The sequence below is a fragment of the Leucoraja erinacea genome, chromosome 11, assembly GCF_028641065.1.
Source record: "Leucoraja erinacea ecotype New England chromosome 11, Leri_hhj_1, whole genome shotgun sequence".
NCBI lineage: Eukaryota > Metazoa > Chordata > Chondrichthyes > Rajiformes > Rajidae > Leucoraja > Leucoraja erinaceus.
The window spans coordinates 13,346,304-13,360,435 of record NC_073387.1 but is presented as its reverse complement, the minus strand read 5'-3'; the positions used below and the strand labels follow the sequence as shown (position 1 = coordinate 13,360,435).

At 47.8% G+C, this 14,132-nt stretch overlaps 1 protein-coding gene across 1 annotated transcript in view; it reads right to left on the bottom strand.

The window, feature by feature from the left end:
* The window catches only part of mtnr1al (melatonin receptor type 1A like), a 44,410-nt gene extending 31,184 nt beyond the window's left edge, over positions 1-13,226 (bottom strand). Inside the window, exon 1 of the mRNA XM_055642664.1 lies at positions 12,939-13,226. Coding sequence (XP_055498639.1) covers positions 12,939-13,122 — 184 coding nt within the window. The 5' untranslated portion in view covers positions 13,123-13,226. The remainder of the gene's footprint in view (positions 1-12,938) is intronic.
* Between the last annotated feature and the right edge of the window lie 906 nt (positions 13,227-14,132).

Below are 14,132 nucleotides of genomic sequence, written 5' to 3'. Positions count from 1 at the left end.
ATGAATAAACACTGTATCTCACATTGACCGTGATTATTGTGTTATTTTATGATCTACTGAGAGGTGAAACTTTCAGTCTGAAGAAACTTTCAGCCCGAAACGCCACCCGTTCCTTCTCTCCAGAGATGCTGCCTGTCCCGCTGAGTTGCTCCAAGCAACTGGTGTCTATCTTCAAAGGACTGACCAGGACTGCCTCTCTCTCTCTCTCTCTCTCTCTCTCTCCCCCTCCCTCTCTCTCTCTCACACAGGCATGAATGGATGAACTCCGCGGGCCAGGCAGCATCTACAGAGAGAAATGGACAGACGACCCATTCTCCAGGCTGCCTTATGTCTCTCTCTCCCCCCCCCCCCCCCCCCCTCACCCCAACTCCACCCACACACACGCGAATGCTGGAGAAACTCAGCGGGTGCAGCGGTGCCGAAACGTTGTCTATTTCCTTCGTTCCATAGATGTTGCTGCACCCGCTGAGTTTCTCCAGCATTTCTCTCTGTAGATGCTGCCTGGCCCGCGGAGTTCATCCATTCACGCCTGTGTGAGAGGGAGGGAGGGAGAGAGAGAGAGAGAGAGAGAGAGAGAGACAGTCCTGGTCAGTCCTTTGAAGATAGACACCAGTTGCTTGGAGCAACTCAGCGGGACAGGCAGCATCTCTGGAGAGAAGGAACGGGTGGCGTTTCGGGTCGAGAGCCTTCTTCACACTCTCCCTCCCTCCCTCACTCTCACACAGGCATGAATGGAGGAACTCCGCGGGCCAGGCAGCATTTACGTTCCTTCTCTCCAGAGATGCGGCCCGTCCCGCTGAGTTGCTCCAAGCAACTGGTGTCTATCTTCAAAGGACTGACCAGGACTGCCTCGCTCTCTCTCTCTCTCTCGTCTGTCCATTTCTCTCTGTAGATGCTGCCTGGCCCGCGGAGTTCATCCATTCACGCCTGTGTGAGAGGGAGGGAGAGAGAGAGAGAGACGCACACCCAAGGTGGATGCGAAATCTTACCTGCCTGTTTCAGTGACAGACACCCACCGCCAGTAAATGAAGACACCCCCATCTTTCAGACAAAAAGAGACACACTGACATTAATGAAATGCTTAGCTAGTTTTATTAGATTTGTATGTAAATAGCAAACTGGCTGGATTCACTCTATCCAACTTCCGGGTTCACCGTTCGCAGGAATTCCCACGGTGACCGCAAGAGTTACTACGGATATCGCACGGGACACTTCGTTCATAAAATGTTGCAATGCTCAACCACAAGTGCACAAGACACTCTTGGACAAATTCAAACATGTTTGAATTTTCTCCCGAGTACCCAAGGTACACGATTAACTGCCGTTAGCGCCACGGTGGTCCACGAATGCCGTATTGTTACCGCACGAGGTTCCCACGATGTCAAACTCTGGTTACCTCTTGCGTCAAGTCGCACCGTGAAAAGGGGGTTTAAGACTCCATGACTCTATGACTCTGACACTAAGTAGCAGCAATGTATTTTATAAATGCTACATGCTGCAGTCATGTTAAATCATTTGTGGGGGGAATGATTCTCACTACACATGTGCTCCTCCCGCCTAGATTACTGCAACTCTCTTTACACTGGCATCAGTCAATCTTCCCTGTCCCGCCTGCAACTGGTCCAAAACACCGCAGCGAGACTCCTGACGGGCACCCGAAAAAGGGACCACATCACCCCGATCCTGGCCTCTTTCCCCTGGCTCCCTGTGCGGTTCCCTATACATTTCAAGACCCTCCTCTATGTCTACAAAGCCCTCAATGGGCTTGCCCCCTCCTACATTAAAAGTCTTCTCACCCACCACTCCACCTCCAGGTCCTTCAGATCGGCCGACTTGGGGCTGCTGAATATCCCGCGGTCTAGGCATAAGCTTAGGGGCGACCGCGCCTTTGTGGTTGCAGCTCCTAGACTGTGGAACAGCATCCCCCTTCCCATCAGAACTGCCCCCTCCATCGACTCCTTTAAGTCAAGACTAAAATCGTATCTATACTCCCAAGCCTTTCCTGACGTCCACTGAGTGAGGGCTATATGTATATATGTATGTAGTTTGTTTGTTTATACTATTCTTATAACAAATGTAAAGCACTTTGGCCAACGAGAGTTGTTTTTTTAAATGTGCTATATAAATAAATGTGACGACTTGACTTGACTTGACTGTCTTAATGACATCGATTGTTTCTTGTTCCAGCATTTCTTTGAATTGAAAACTACCAGCCTTGCATTCATAGTGTTACATCTCCACATCTATTTTACTGACTCTCTGAATTCCTCTGTTTCTGGCCTCTTGGACATTTACAATTATAATCGTTCCACTTTTGAGAGTGGAATACACACATGCACTGAAGATGACTTACACACATATGCAGATCTGTAAGCATTAGAATTTCCTCTACAAAGTGTTCTCTCTCTCTCTCTCTCGCCCCTAAAATAAATAAAAACTGAGGAAGTTGAGCCGATGCTGCAACGATATTAACACAGTTGGCCTGACACAGTGTAATATCAAGAGCAACTCAAAAGGGAATTAATAGTATATTCCTGGATCAAGTTCTGATACAATTCTGGAAGCAATTTCTTTATTCGGTTAGACTATCTCGTCCCTTTGGGTTTGTCACTGGGTCAAGTATATTTATTTATAATAAAATGTTGACAGAAGGTAGGTACTACAGTAATATCATTGCATGTCTTTCTCCTCTGTATTCCCTGAAACTGATTTCCTCATGCAATGCAGGAAAACTGTAACTGTTGAGGTAGCAGGAATTTTTACCGGATCTCTCCTTCCTTTATGGTTATAGCTGTGAGTTGAAATTGCAGTCTAATAATCGGGGTGGCACAGTGGCACAACTGGTAGAACTGCCATCTCACAGCGCCAGAGACCCAGGTTCGATCCTGACCTCAGGTCAAGTCAAGTCAAGTGAGTTTATTGTCATGTGTCCCTGATAAAACAATGAAATTCTTGCTTTGCTTCAGCACAACAGAACATAGTAGGCATTTACTACAAAACAGATCAGTGTGTTCGTATACCATAATATAAATATATACACACATGAATAAATAAACTGATAAAGTGCAAATAACAGATAATGGGTTATTAATAATCAGAGTTTTGTCCGAGCCAGGTTTAATAGCCTGATGGCTGTGGGGAAGTAGCTATTCCTGAACCTGGTTGTCGCAGTCTTCAGGCTCCTGTACCTTCTACCTGAAGGTAGCAGGGAGATGAGTGAGTGGTGCGGTCTGTGTGGGGTTTGCATGTTCTCCCTGTGACTGCGTGGGTTTCCTCCGGGTGCTCTGGCTTCCTCCCACATCCCAAAGATTTGCAGGTTTGTAGGCTAACTGGTCTTTGTAAGTTGCCTCTAATGCGTAAGGAGTGGATGAGATAGTGGGACAGGTTAGAAGTAGTATGAACAGGTGATCGACGATTGGCAGGAACTCGGAGGGCTGAAGGGCCTGCTTCCATGCTGTATCACTAACCTAAACTGAACTAAACTAAACTAAGTTATAACCTTATTGATATCAGAGACCAAGAGGCACATAAATCACAGACCTTTTGATTAAAATGAGTCTCAAATGAAAGAGTATCCAAGAGCTTCTACAATATCGAGCCTCTACAATGTGGAGCTCAATGCCCCAAACCACAACAACGCTGTTTTTAATTGCGAGACTGGTGACAAGGTTAGAATTGGTGCAAAGCGAGCAGATTGCTGCATGTTTGAAGAGGGTCAGGAGTGTGGAGAACTCAAGGTAGTTAATGTCACAAATGTAGAAACATGGAAGTACAGATGCTGGTTTACAAAATAAGTCAGAGAGTGGTGGAGTAGCTCATCAGGTCATGTTGCCTGACCCACTGAGTTACTCCAGCACTCTGAGTCTGTGATGCTGCCTGACCCGCTGAGTTACTCCAGCACGCTGAGTCTGTGATGCTGTCTGGCCCACTGAGTTACTCAGGCACTCTGTGTCTGTGATGCTGCCTGACCCGCTGAGTTACTCCAGCACGCTGAGTCTGTGATGCTGTCTGGCCCACTGAGTTACTCCGGCACTCTGAGTCTGTGATGCTGCCTGGCCCGCTGAGTTACTCCGGCACTCTGAGTCTGTGAGTCTCCAGGACTGACTCTTTTACAATATCTAAAGCAAACAAATGGTTAAAGAGTAGATCAATAATCAATAATAAATGTACAATGGGGCGGCACGGTGGTGCAACAGTACAGTTGTTGCCGGTAGAGTTGCCTTGCAGCGCCAGAGACCCGGGTTCTATCCTGACTATGGGTGCTGTCTGTACAGAGTTTGTACTTTTCCCCCGTGACCTCTTGGATTTTCCTCAGGAGCTCCGGTTTCCTCCCACATTCCAAAGATGTCCAGGCTTGTAGGTTAATTGGCTTTAGTAAAGATTGTAAATTGTCCCTATTGCGTAGTATATTGCTAGTGTATGGGGATTGCTGGACGGTGCGGACTCGGGGGTGGGGGCCTGTTTCCGTGCTGTGTCTCTAAACTAAAGCTAAACGTAAATTAAATAATCAGGCACTGTGTAAAAGAGAAGAAGTAAAGAATGTATGTGTGAGTGAAACTTAAGAGTGAAATTTAACTTTCGGTTTAACTTTAAGCCTAAATAAGTGGTCTTTATTCAAGGTCACCTGTATTAAAAAACACAAATTGAATGAATTGCAGAAAGAACAATCGGCTTGAAGTATATGGATATGTCTCCACCCACCTTGCAACCTGCTCTCACATGAATCTTATCAGCAAGTATGAAGGTGCGCGTGTCTGCACTGTCACTGCCTGCTTTCTCATGAGTGTATGTGCTATCTACAGGGTACTCATGCATGGACCAAGATCGAGTGGATGTCACCATGCATGTCTTTGCGATGATTCATCAGATGAACAGAGGAGACACAGAGTATCACGCTTTTTACAAATAGCTTCTTTGAAATTATACTTTGTCACAAATTAATGAACCATCTCATCAGAGGATTTCTAAGGTAATATGTTTTATTCATATTCAATGTCATCATTTATACACATATTTTCTGTACACTAAAGGAAATGAAATAGCTGCAGACTGCATTGTTCATCTCTAATTATTTGTCTTCCTCTCAATAATTCACTCTTAAGTAAAGAGCAAAGGCTGCCTTGCTAACAGTCTGTCTGTCCCTTACTTCTTGTGTTTTAATAGTGTGTGTTAAATGTATGTTTTTCGTGTTCTTTCGCTTGTTTTATGTGGAGGGTGGGGGGACACTTTTATTAATCTCATACCTCGACGGAGATGCGATTTTTTTTTTGCGTATCGTATCTCCGTCTGCACTGCGGCCAAACATCAAGGAGTTGGCGGCCTTTGCTGGAGACCGACTTTTGACAGCTCCACTGCGGGGAGCCTACGGGACATTAACATAGCGGGGGAACATTCTTTGCCAGGGATCGACCTCGGAGCTCCAACTGTGGGTGCTTGTGGACTTAACATCACGGAGCTCACGGTCTCTGGTCAGAGACCGACTTCGCGAACTCCAAGCCGCAGGAGCTTCGACTGCCCCGACATGGGAGTTTCAATCGCCCCGACGCGGGAGTATCATTTGCCCCGACACGGGAGCTTCGACCGCCGACTGTGGGAGCTTCGCACGCCCCGATGGAAGTGTCGACTGCCCCGACTGTGGGAGAATAAAGAGGACGAAGATTGGACTTTTTTTACCTTCCTTCACAGTGAGGAATGTGAGGAATCCGCTGTGGTGGATGTTTATGTTGCCTTTTATGTAGTGTATCTTGTTGCTTTTTTTTCGTATGGCTCTATGGTAATTTGCATATCACTGTACTTTAATGGTGCATGTGACAATAAAAGACCTTTGAAACCTTTGAGATTACATAACTGTTCCGAACATCAATGCCAATGTTTCTTATGTAGTGACTAAAGACATTTCTAATGCGGAAACCAGGCAAATTGCACAAGCTCCGATAACTTGCTCGATAACTCATATTTTGTGGCCTGTCAGAAGTTCTGAGATTTAGCTGTCATCATTGAATGACAGAAAAAAGATGATAATAGTTGAGGTTGATATGCAGGCTGCCAAGAACCCCTTTGTGCGTGGCTACATTAAACTGTGTATAGATCTTTGATATACAAACATTGTGTTGCATCTGTCAACAGTGTCGCATACTCCACCAAATGTCCTTTAGAAGTCCGTAACCAAATGTCCTTAAATCGATCAAGCAGTGGTCTGCATGGAATGACCACAAAGCTCTGTGGAATTATGCCCCTGTCCCACTTAGGAAACCTGAACGGAAGCCTCTGGAGACTTTGCGCCCCACCCAAGGTTTCTGGAGGTTTTTGTCAGTCTCCTACCTGCTTCCACTACCTGCAACCTCCGGCAACCACCTGCAACCTCTGGGAACCGCACCAAAACCTTGGGTGGGGTGCAAAGTCTCCAGAGGATTCCTTTCAGGTTTCCTAAGTGGGACAGGGGCATTAGATGCTGCATCTCGTTGAATCCCTGGGCAAATTGTCAAAGTCAAATTTCAGCCAATTCTGTCGGTAGGACTTTCAAACTTGCACCGTCTTTGCATGACAGATGATGAGAAGGGCCCTCTATGACAGGCCCAAGTGCAATCCCCACACACTATCCTCGATCCAGCTGTGCTGGGAACATGAACATCATTCATCAACTTGAGGCGCAGTGGCGGTACGGTGGCACAGCGGTAGAGTTGCTGCCTTACAGCACTTGAAGCGCCGGAGACCCAGGTTCGATCCCAACTACGGGTGCTATCTGTATGGAGTTTGTACGTTCTCCCCGTGACTGCGTGGGATTTCTACGAAATCTTCGGTTTCCTCCCACACTCCAAAGACGTACAGGTATGTAGGTTAATTGGCTTGGTATTAGTGTAAATTGTCCCTAGTGTGTGTAAGATAGTGTTAGTGTGCAGGGATAGCTGGGTCAGTGGGCCGAAGGGCCTGTTTCCAGGCTGTATCTCTAAACGTAACTAAACTAAAGTTAATCCTGCTGCTTCACCACACTGGAGATCCGGGTCGATCCTAACCTAAGGTACTGCCTGCTGCATGCACTTTGCACATTCTCCCTCTGACCACATGGGCTTCCTTTGGATGCTCTGATTTCCTCCCCCATTGCCAAAGATGTGTAGGTTTCTATGTTAATTGGCCTCTGTAAAATCGCCCATAATGTGTAGGGCGTGGATGAGAAAGTCAGATAACATAGAACTAGTGTGAACAGGTGATCGATGGACCGCATGAAACTGATGGGCTGAAAAGCCTGTTATCATACTGTAACTAAACAAAAGTAAACTTATGGATTAAGTGATTAGCCCAAAAGATTTGCAAAGGAACGCAATAGTTTGTAGAGATTCATCACAAACAGCTAGCAGGCCAGCTCTGCAGGCCATTGCTAAGAATACACAATAAGATTAGATGTAATGCTGCTGCAAGAACATGGACTCGAGGACTCTCGCTAGTCTTCATATGCAAGGAGATGTCCGTGCTCAATTGCTGCTGACTGACACATCCAATGATCAGTACTATATGTTGTGGAACATGTTGATGATGGGCGCACCAGTCACATTGACTCAATGGTGAAAGTCTATTAGATAAGGAGGAGAAACTGAAACTGGGGTAATATTACGTTTGACTGTTTACTCAAGCAACTCATGTGGAGGAATATTGGTGTCATACTGAATTCATGTATATGGAATGATAAACCTGGTACAGACGATCTATTATGTACACTTGCAATTGTTCTGAATAAAGTAAATTATTTGAAATATTAAAAAAACTGCAGTACCACCGTTGACAAGTCCCTGAACATAAATTTCTTCAAAATTACTATTGGGAGGGAAGAAAATCTATGTAGTGATTGATATTCACAAGAACAGAACAAAGATGTTATTTCTGTGTAGTGAAAGCCTCATTGATTTTTTACCTTAAATGCCACTTTTCATTAAATTGGTGTAAAAGGAATTAGTAAAAGTAAAAGTAATTGGTGTAACGGGTCGAGTCATTTTAATATAAGTCGTCAAGTTTACTGCCATATTCATTCGTACAGTGAGGTACAGGTAACAATGAAAATCTTGATTGCAGCAGCATCACAGGACAGAGACTCGTTTAAAACTTGACATATATAAAACCTATGCATAAATCACGTAAATTACAGAAGGCTGTGAGAAAAAGACTGTGCAAAAAACAAGGCATTAGTGCAGAAACACATTAGAAATAATTTGATGATAGTGTAGGAGGTGGTCCATAGAATTCAGTTCCTGAGATAGGATTAGGGATGTGCTGGTCAGTTCAAGAACCTGATGTATTAGGAAAGCAGCTCTTCTTGAACCAAGTGATGCAGGAGTTCGGGCTTCTGTATCTCCTGCCTAGTGGGAGAAGCATGATAAGGGTGGTTGGGATCCTTGATGATGGATTCGTTAGAGGAGGTGCACGTGAACCGTTGACACCTCCTAGGGTCTCTGGTGGGAGGTAAGGGAGGAGGTACACGGGCAGGTGTACCATCTTTTGCGGTCACAGGGAAAAGTACCTGGGGAGGGGGTGGTTTGAGTGGGAAGGGATTAGTGAACTAAGGAAGTGATCTCTGCAGAAGGCGGAAAGGGGTGGGGATGGGAAGATGTGACTGGTTGTGGGATGATGTTGGAGGTGATGGAAAAGACAGAAAATGATGTGCTGGATGCGGATGATGATGGGATGAAAGGTGAGGACCGGGGGGAACTCTACCCTTGTTCCATCTGTGTGGATGGGGCAAACAAGAGCAGAACTATGGGACACAGAGGTGACATGAATGAAGGATGCATCTATGACATTTACTAGGAAATCACATTTAATTAAGCAATTCACAATACATCGATTGTGTATGATTGCAGAATGATGATATTTCTATGATAATCTGAGGGAATGCTAAAGTCTTGTCTGTCATTGAAAAGTTGTCTAATGGTGCATCTTGGATATTCCACATTCATGTCTTAAACGGGGAATTGTAGGTAAATTACAAGCTGGAGAATTTGGCAAGATTAAAAATTCTGTGTGGGAAGGATAGCTGATTTATTCCTATAATATTTATGGTGGCTGTTGAAAGAGACTTATTTTTCCTTGCAATTCTGACATAAATAGTTTGGGGGAAGGAAGAAAAAAATTAACAGACAGAAAATGTAAAATATTGTTAAACAGGAATTCACCTCTTCAATAACTTTCCATTTCCAGGCTCCCATTGCCTCAACTTTACCATGGACATCCCGTCCCACTAAACCTCCATCCCCCACCAGGAATGTCTCAAGACTCTCTGATTCCTAATTGAACAGAGAACCAATCAATTTCCCTTTACTAATACACACCTCTGCCTGGCAGAACTTGTCCTCTTTTGACTCCTCTCACTTTCTCCAAGTTAAAGATGTAGCCACGGGCACTCACATGGGCCCTAGCTACACCTGCCCTTTCGGTCAAACAGTCCTTGCTCCAAACATACACAGGCACCGTCCCCCAACTCTTTCTCCGCTACATCATCTCCAGCATCAGGGCTACCTCCTGCACCCATGCAGAACTTGTTGATTTCATTAACTTTACCATTAACTTCCATTCTGCCCTCAAACTTACATAGACTATTTCTGACACCTCTCTGCCCTTTCATCGGTCTGAAGAAGGGTCTCGACCCAAAATGTCGCCTATTATTTCGCTCCATAGATGCTGCCTCACCAGCTGAGTTTCTCCAGCATTTTTGTCTCCCCTTTTTGATCTCTGTCTCCATCACAGGGAGCGGACTATCGACTGATGTGTACCACATGCATACCGACTCCCACACTAGTCTGGACTACACTTCCTCCCGTTCTGTCTCTTGCAAAGATGCTGTCCCCTATTCTCAACTTCTCAGTCTCTGTCGCATCTTTTCCCTAGATGAGGCTTTTTATTTGGGATGACCTCTTTCTTTAGTAGATATGCTGTCATAGATGGATCCCTGATCCACGTCTCTGTGTCCTGTAGTTCGGTTATTGCTAACCCTCCCCCCAGATGGAACAATGATAGAGTTCCCTTGGTCCTCACCAATCCCACCAGCCTGCACATCCAACACATCAGCCTCTAACAATTCTGTCACCTTCAACATGATCCACGACCAATCATGTCTTCCCATACCCACCCCTTTCCGCCTTCCACAGAGACCGCTCCCCAGGCACCTCCTTGCAACTGCAGGAGAAGTAACACCTGTCCCTCTATCTCTTCCCTCATCTCCATCCAAAGACCCTAGCAGTCCTTCCAAGTGAGACAGTCCTTTTATAACCTCATCTACTGCATCTGATGTTCCCGATGTGGCATCCTGTATATTGGGCAGACCAAGCATAGACTCGGTGACCGGTTCGCCAAACATTTGCGCTCAGGCCTTCAAGATCTTCTGTTTGCTAATCATTTTAACTCCTCTGCCCACTCCCATACTGACCTTCCTGTCCTGGGACTCTTCCATTGCCAGAGTGAGGCCACTTGCAAACTAGAAGAACAGCACCTCATGTTGGGTTTAGGTATTTTATGAACATTGAATTTTCCAATTTTAAGCAACTACCAAAACCCAGCATCCTTTCCTTTCCACCCCCCCCCCCCCCCCACTTTGTTTCCATCTCGCTCTCCCCTGTGCTCATCCCCATCCACTTACATTTCTAGTTTCACAATTCACAGCTCTTCAATCCTTTTGTCTCACACCTTTAGACTTTTCATCTCTGCCCTGTGTCCAACCATCTTCCTATCAAAAGCCTCCCTCACCTCTGTCCACCATTGCTTGCCAGGATTTGTCTTGCCTCTCCCATCCCACGACCCATGCACGACCAGCCTGAAGAAGGGTCGCAATACAAAACGGCGACAATTTATGTTCTCCAGAGATGCTGCATGGACTGGTGAGATATTCCAGTGCCATTTGTTGTTAGTTTGTTAGACATGCCTAATCTCTTTCAACCAATCCATTAATGAAATTGGCACATACATAGTCTCCTGATTTCCTCTTCTTGAATTCAATGCTTAGCTCCTTGGTTTTGTTGACGTTGTGCGAGAGGTTTTTGTGGCAGTGCTTCCCACCCAGGTGTTTGATCTCTCTCCTGCTCTCCACACATCGCAACCCATTATTCATCCAACAAGAGTGGGGTCAGTAGTGAATTTACGGATGGATATTATGTCGGTTACCAATTTGATTCCGGGATTTCACAATAGCTGATTCCTCAATCTTATGAAGTTTGAAAATAAATGCTTTGCATTTGCTCTGCCAGCCTGTGAATCACGTTCTTTTCACCTAATTGCTTTCATCCGTTTCCTCCCACCTCCCTGCCTCCCGCCTGCCACAAATCACCCAAATTGACTGGCTTCAACACAGATTATTTCCTAACTTCACAGTAAGAAACGGCTTTTTGATAGTGATATTGAAACCAGTGCAATGACAGTTAAAATGTGGAGAAAGGAACTGCAGATGCTGGTATGTACTGATGATAGAGTCCCGACCCGAAGAAGGGTCCCTACCCGAAATGTCACCTATCCTTTTTCTCCAAAGATGCTGCCTGACCCACAATGGCAGATAATGCTGGACATACTCAGTGGGTCAGGCATCATCTATGGAAAGTTCATCTTCGTGTCAATGACATCTCAGCAGAGTTCCAGTATTGGTCTGAAATGTTCACATTGTTGCCTGAGCTGCTCAGCCCTTTCAACATGTATTTTTGTTTTCATTGCAGATTTTCAGCATTTACTGCTGTGTTTTGCTTTTTGAACGTGAATTATTTCTGCTTTCGATATAATGTGACAGATGAGTATTGCAACAAACAAATTACCCACGCTTCGAACTTCTTTGCAACACTTTTGAGCAGCATTAAAAGGCATCAGTGTAGTGATCTCCTGTCAGGATTGCAGCGTAATACTCTGTTGAGGTAGTGGCTTAACAGAAGAAAGTCAAAGGGGACAGACAGCGTGATGGGAGGAGTGGAAGAGGAAGGTCATAGGGAGGATTGTGGGTGGCATGGAAAGAGGTGGGGAAGGAGCAAAGCGACTGGGGGACTCGGAGGGAATGAAGACTGAGGGTATGAGGGGGGAGAGAGGGAAGAGCAGGCAGTGCAAGTGGGTGAAGCAGGAAAGAAAGACTGTAAGGAAGTGTGGTGTTTGGAATGAGAGATGGAGAGAGATAAAGAGAGGTAAAGAGGAAAGGGTAAGAGGGAAATTAGCAATTGGACCAGTGGGAAAAGGAGTGAGGGAGATGGCAGAGTGATCTGACCAGCCAGGATGTGTAAAAGGGTGGAATTACCCTGAATCCCTGAAGAAGGGTCTCGACCCAAAAACGTCACCCATTCCTTCTCTCCAGAGATGCTGCCTGTCCCGCTGAGTGACTCCAGCTGGTTTGTGTCTATCTTCTGTGTAAAAGGGTGGGACAAGAGTCAGCGGAGGAAAGGATCGGGAGGCAGGAGATGTGGGGATTGGAAGTGGGGTACAAAGTGAAGATGTGGGGCTGGAATGGGAGGAGGAGAGGAGTGGGGTGGGCGTTGTGAGGGGTTGATGAGCGGGCGGAGGAGGAGCTGGGTGAGAGTGGTGGATGGGAGGAATGGAGGGCGAGGGGGGGGGGGGGGGGGGGGGGGGGGGTGGGGGGGGTGGGGGGGGGGGGGGGGGGGGGGGTGGGGGGGGGGGGGGTGGGGGGGGGGGGGGGGGGGGGGGGGGGGGGGGGGGGGAGAATGGTCATCCAGTAAAATCACCTTTCAGTGACTAATAGATGGACGCAAAAATGCTGGAGTAAACTCAGCGGGTCAGACAGCATCTCCGGATAAAAGGAATATGTGACTTTTCGGGTCCAGACCCTTCTTCAGATCTTCTATCTTCGGTCTAAACCAGCATCTGCAGTTCCTTCCTCCATCACCTGTAACTAAATTAAGTCCACTCTCCGCCACCACCCCCTCCCCACCCCTCCCGCTCCTCCTCTCCAAGTAAAGTTCAAGGGAACTTGCCTGCATTTCGCAGCTTCTTGTTCCTCAACACGGAGACGATTACCAGCGAGTTGCCCACAAGGTCCACCACGATGGTGAAGATGAGCACGCTGGCCAGGGCGCTGGTCACCCAGAGTCGCCGCTCAGGGAGCTTCTCCGCTTCCCCCAGCGACACATTCTTCGGCGAGATCCCCAGCCCGTTCATCGTGCGAATCCCGGAGTTAGGGAGATACCGGGGTGTAAAGTGAAGCTGCTGGCGGCGGAGCTGATCCCTCTCATCCACTTTCCACTTGCGGCTCCGCGCTTGACTCCACCCCGCTTACTGAAACGCCACTCTGCATCAGTCCCTGGAGTCCAGGTGTCGACATGGCTCCCTCCTACCCCTACTACCTTCCTCTCACCCTCTCTACCCCCCCCCCCCCCCCACCACCCCCCCCCCCCCCCCCCCCCCTCCCCCTCCCTCTCACCCCCTCCCCCACCCTATCTACCCCCTCCCACTCTCCCTCTCCTCCCCACCCTGTCTACCTCCCTCTCACCCTCTCACCCCCTCTACTTCACCCTCGCCCCTCTATCTCCCTCCCACCCCCCCTCACCCCCCTCATCCTCTCTACATCCCTCCGACCCTATCTTCCATCCTCCAACTCCCTCTGGCTCCCTTCCACCGTATCTGACACCCTCTCACCCGTTCGGACTCCCCCAATCCCTAATTCTCCCTACGACACCCCCCCCCCCCCCTCCCCCCCCCCCCCCCCTCTCACTCTCTCTTGTCTCTCCCCCCCCCCCCCCCCCCCCCCCCCTCTCTGGCTCGACATGGCTCCCTCCCACCCCCCGTTTCCATCTAAGCCCCTCTGGTTAACTTGTACCCCCTCCCCCTCTCCCTCCTCTTTCCCCCCCCCCCCCCCCCCCCCCCCCACCCCCCCCCCCCCCCCCCCCCCCCCATATAGATTGCTCGGACCGCCCTCTGGATCACTCACGTCATTCCCATCTCCTCTGGTCCCATCTCCAACTTCCTTTCCCCGACCCCCTCTGCCTTTCCTCCTACTCACTGGAAGTTCCGTCCCCCCCCCCCCCCCCCCCCCATCCCACCCCCCACACACACACACACACACACACACACACTATCTGGCTGACTCGTACACAATCAGATCGGGCAACATCGCGCGGTCCTGATGTAAAATGTATATCTATCACCACGGAGCTGGTCTTGGGCCAGGT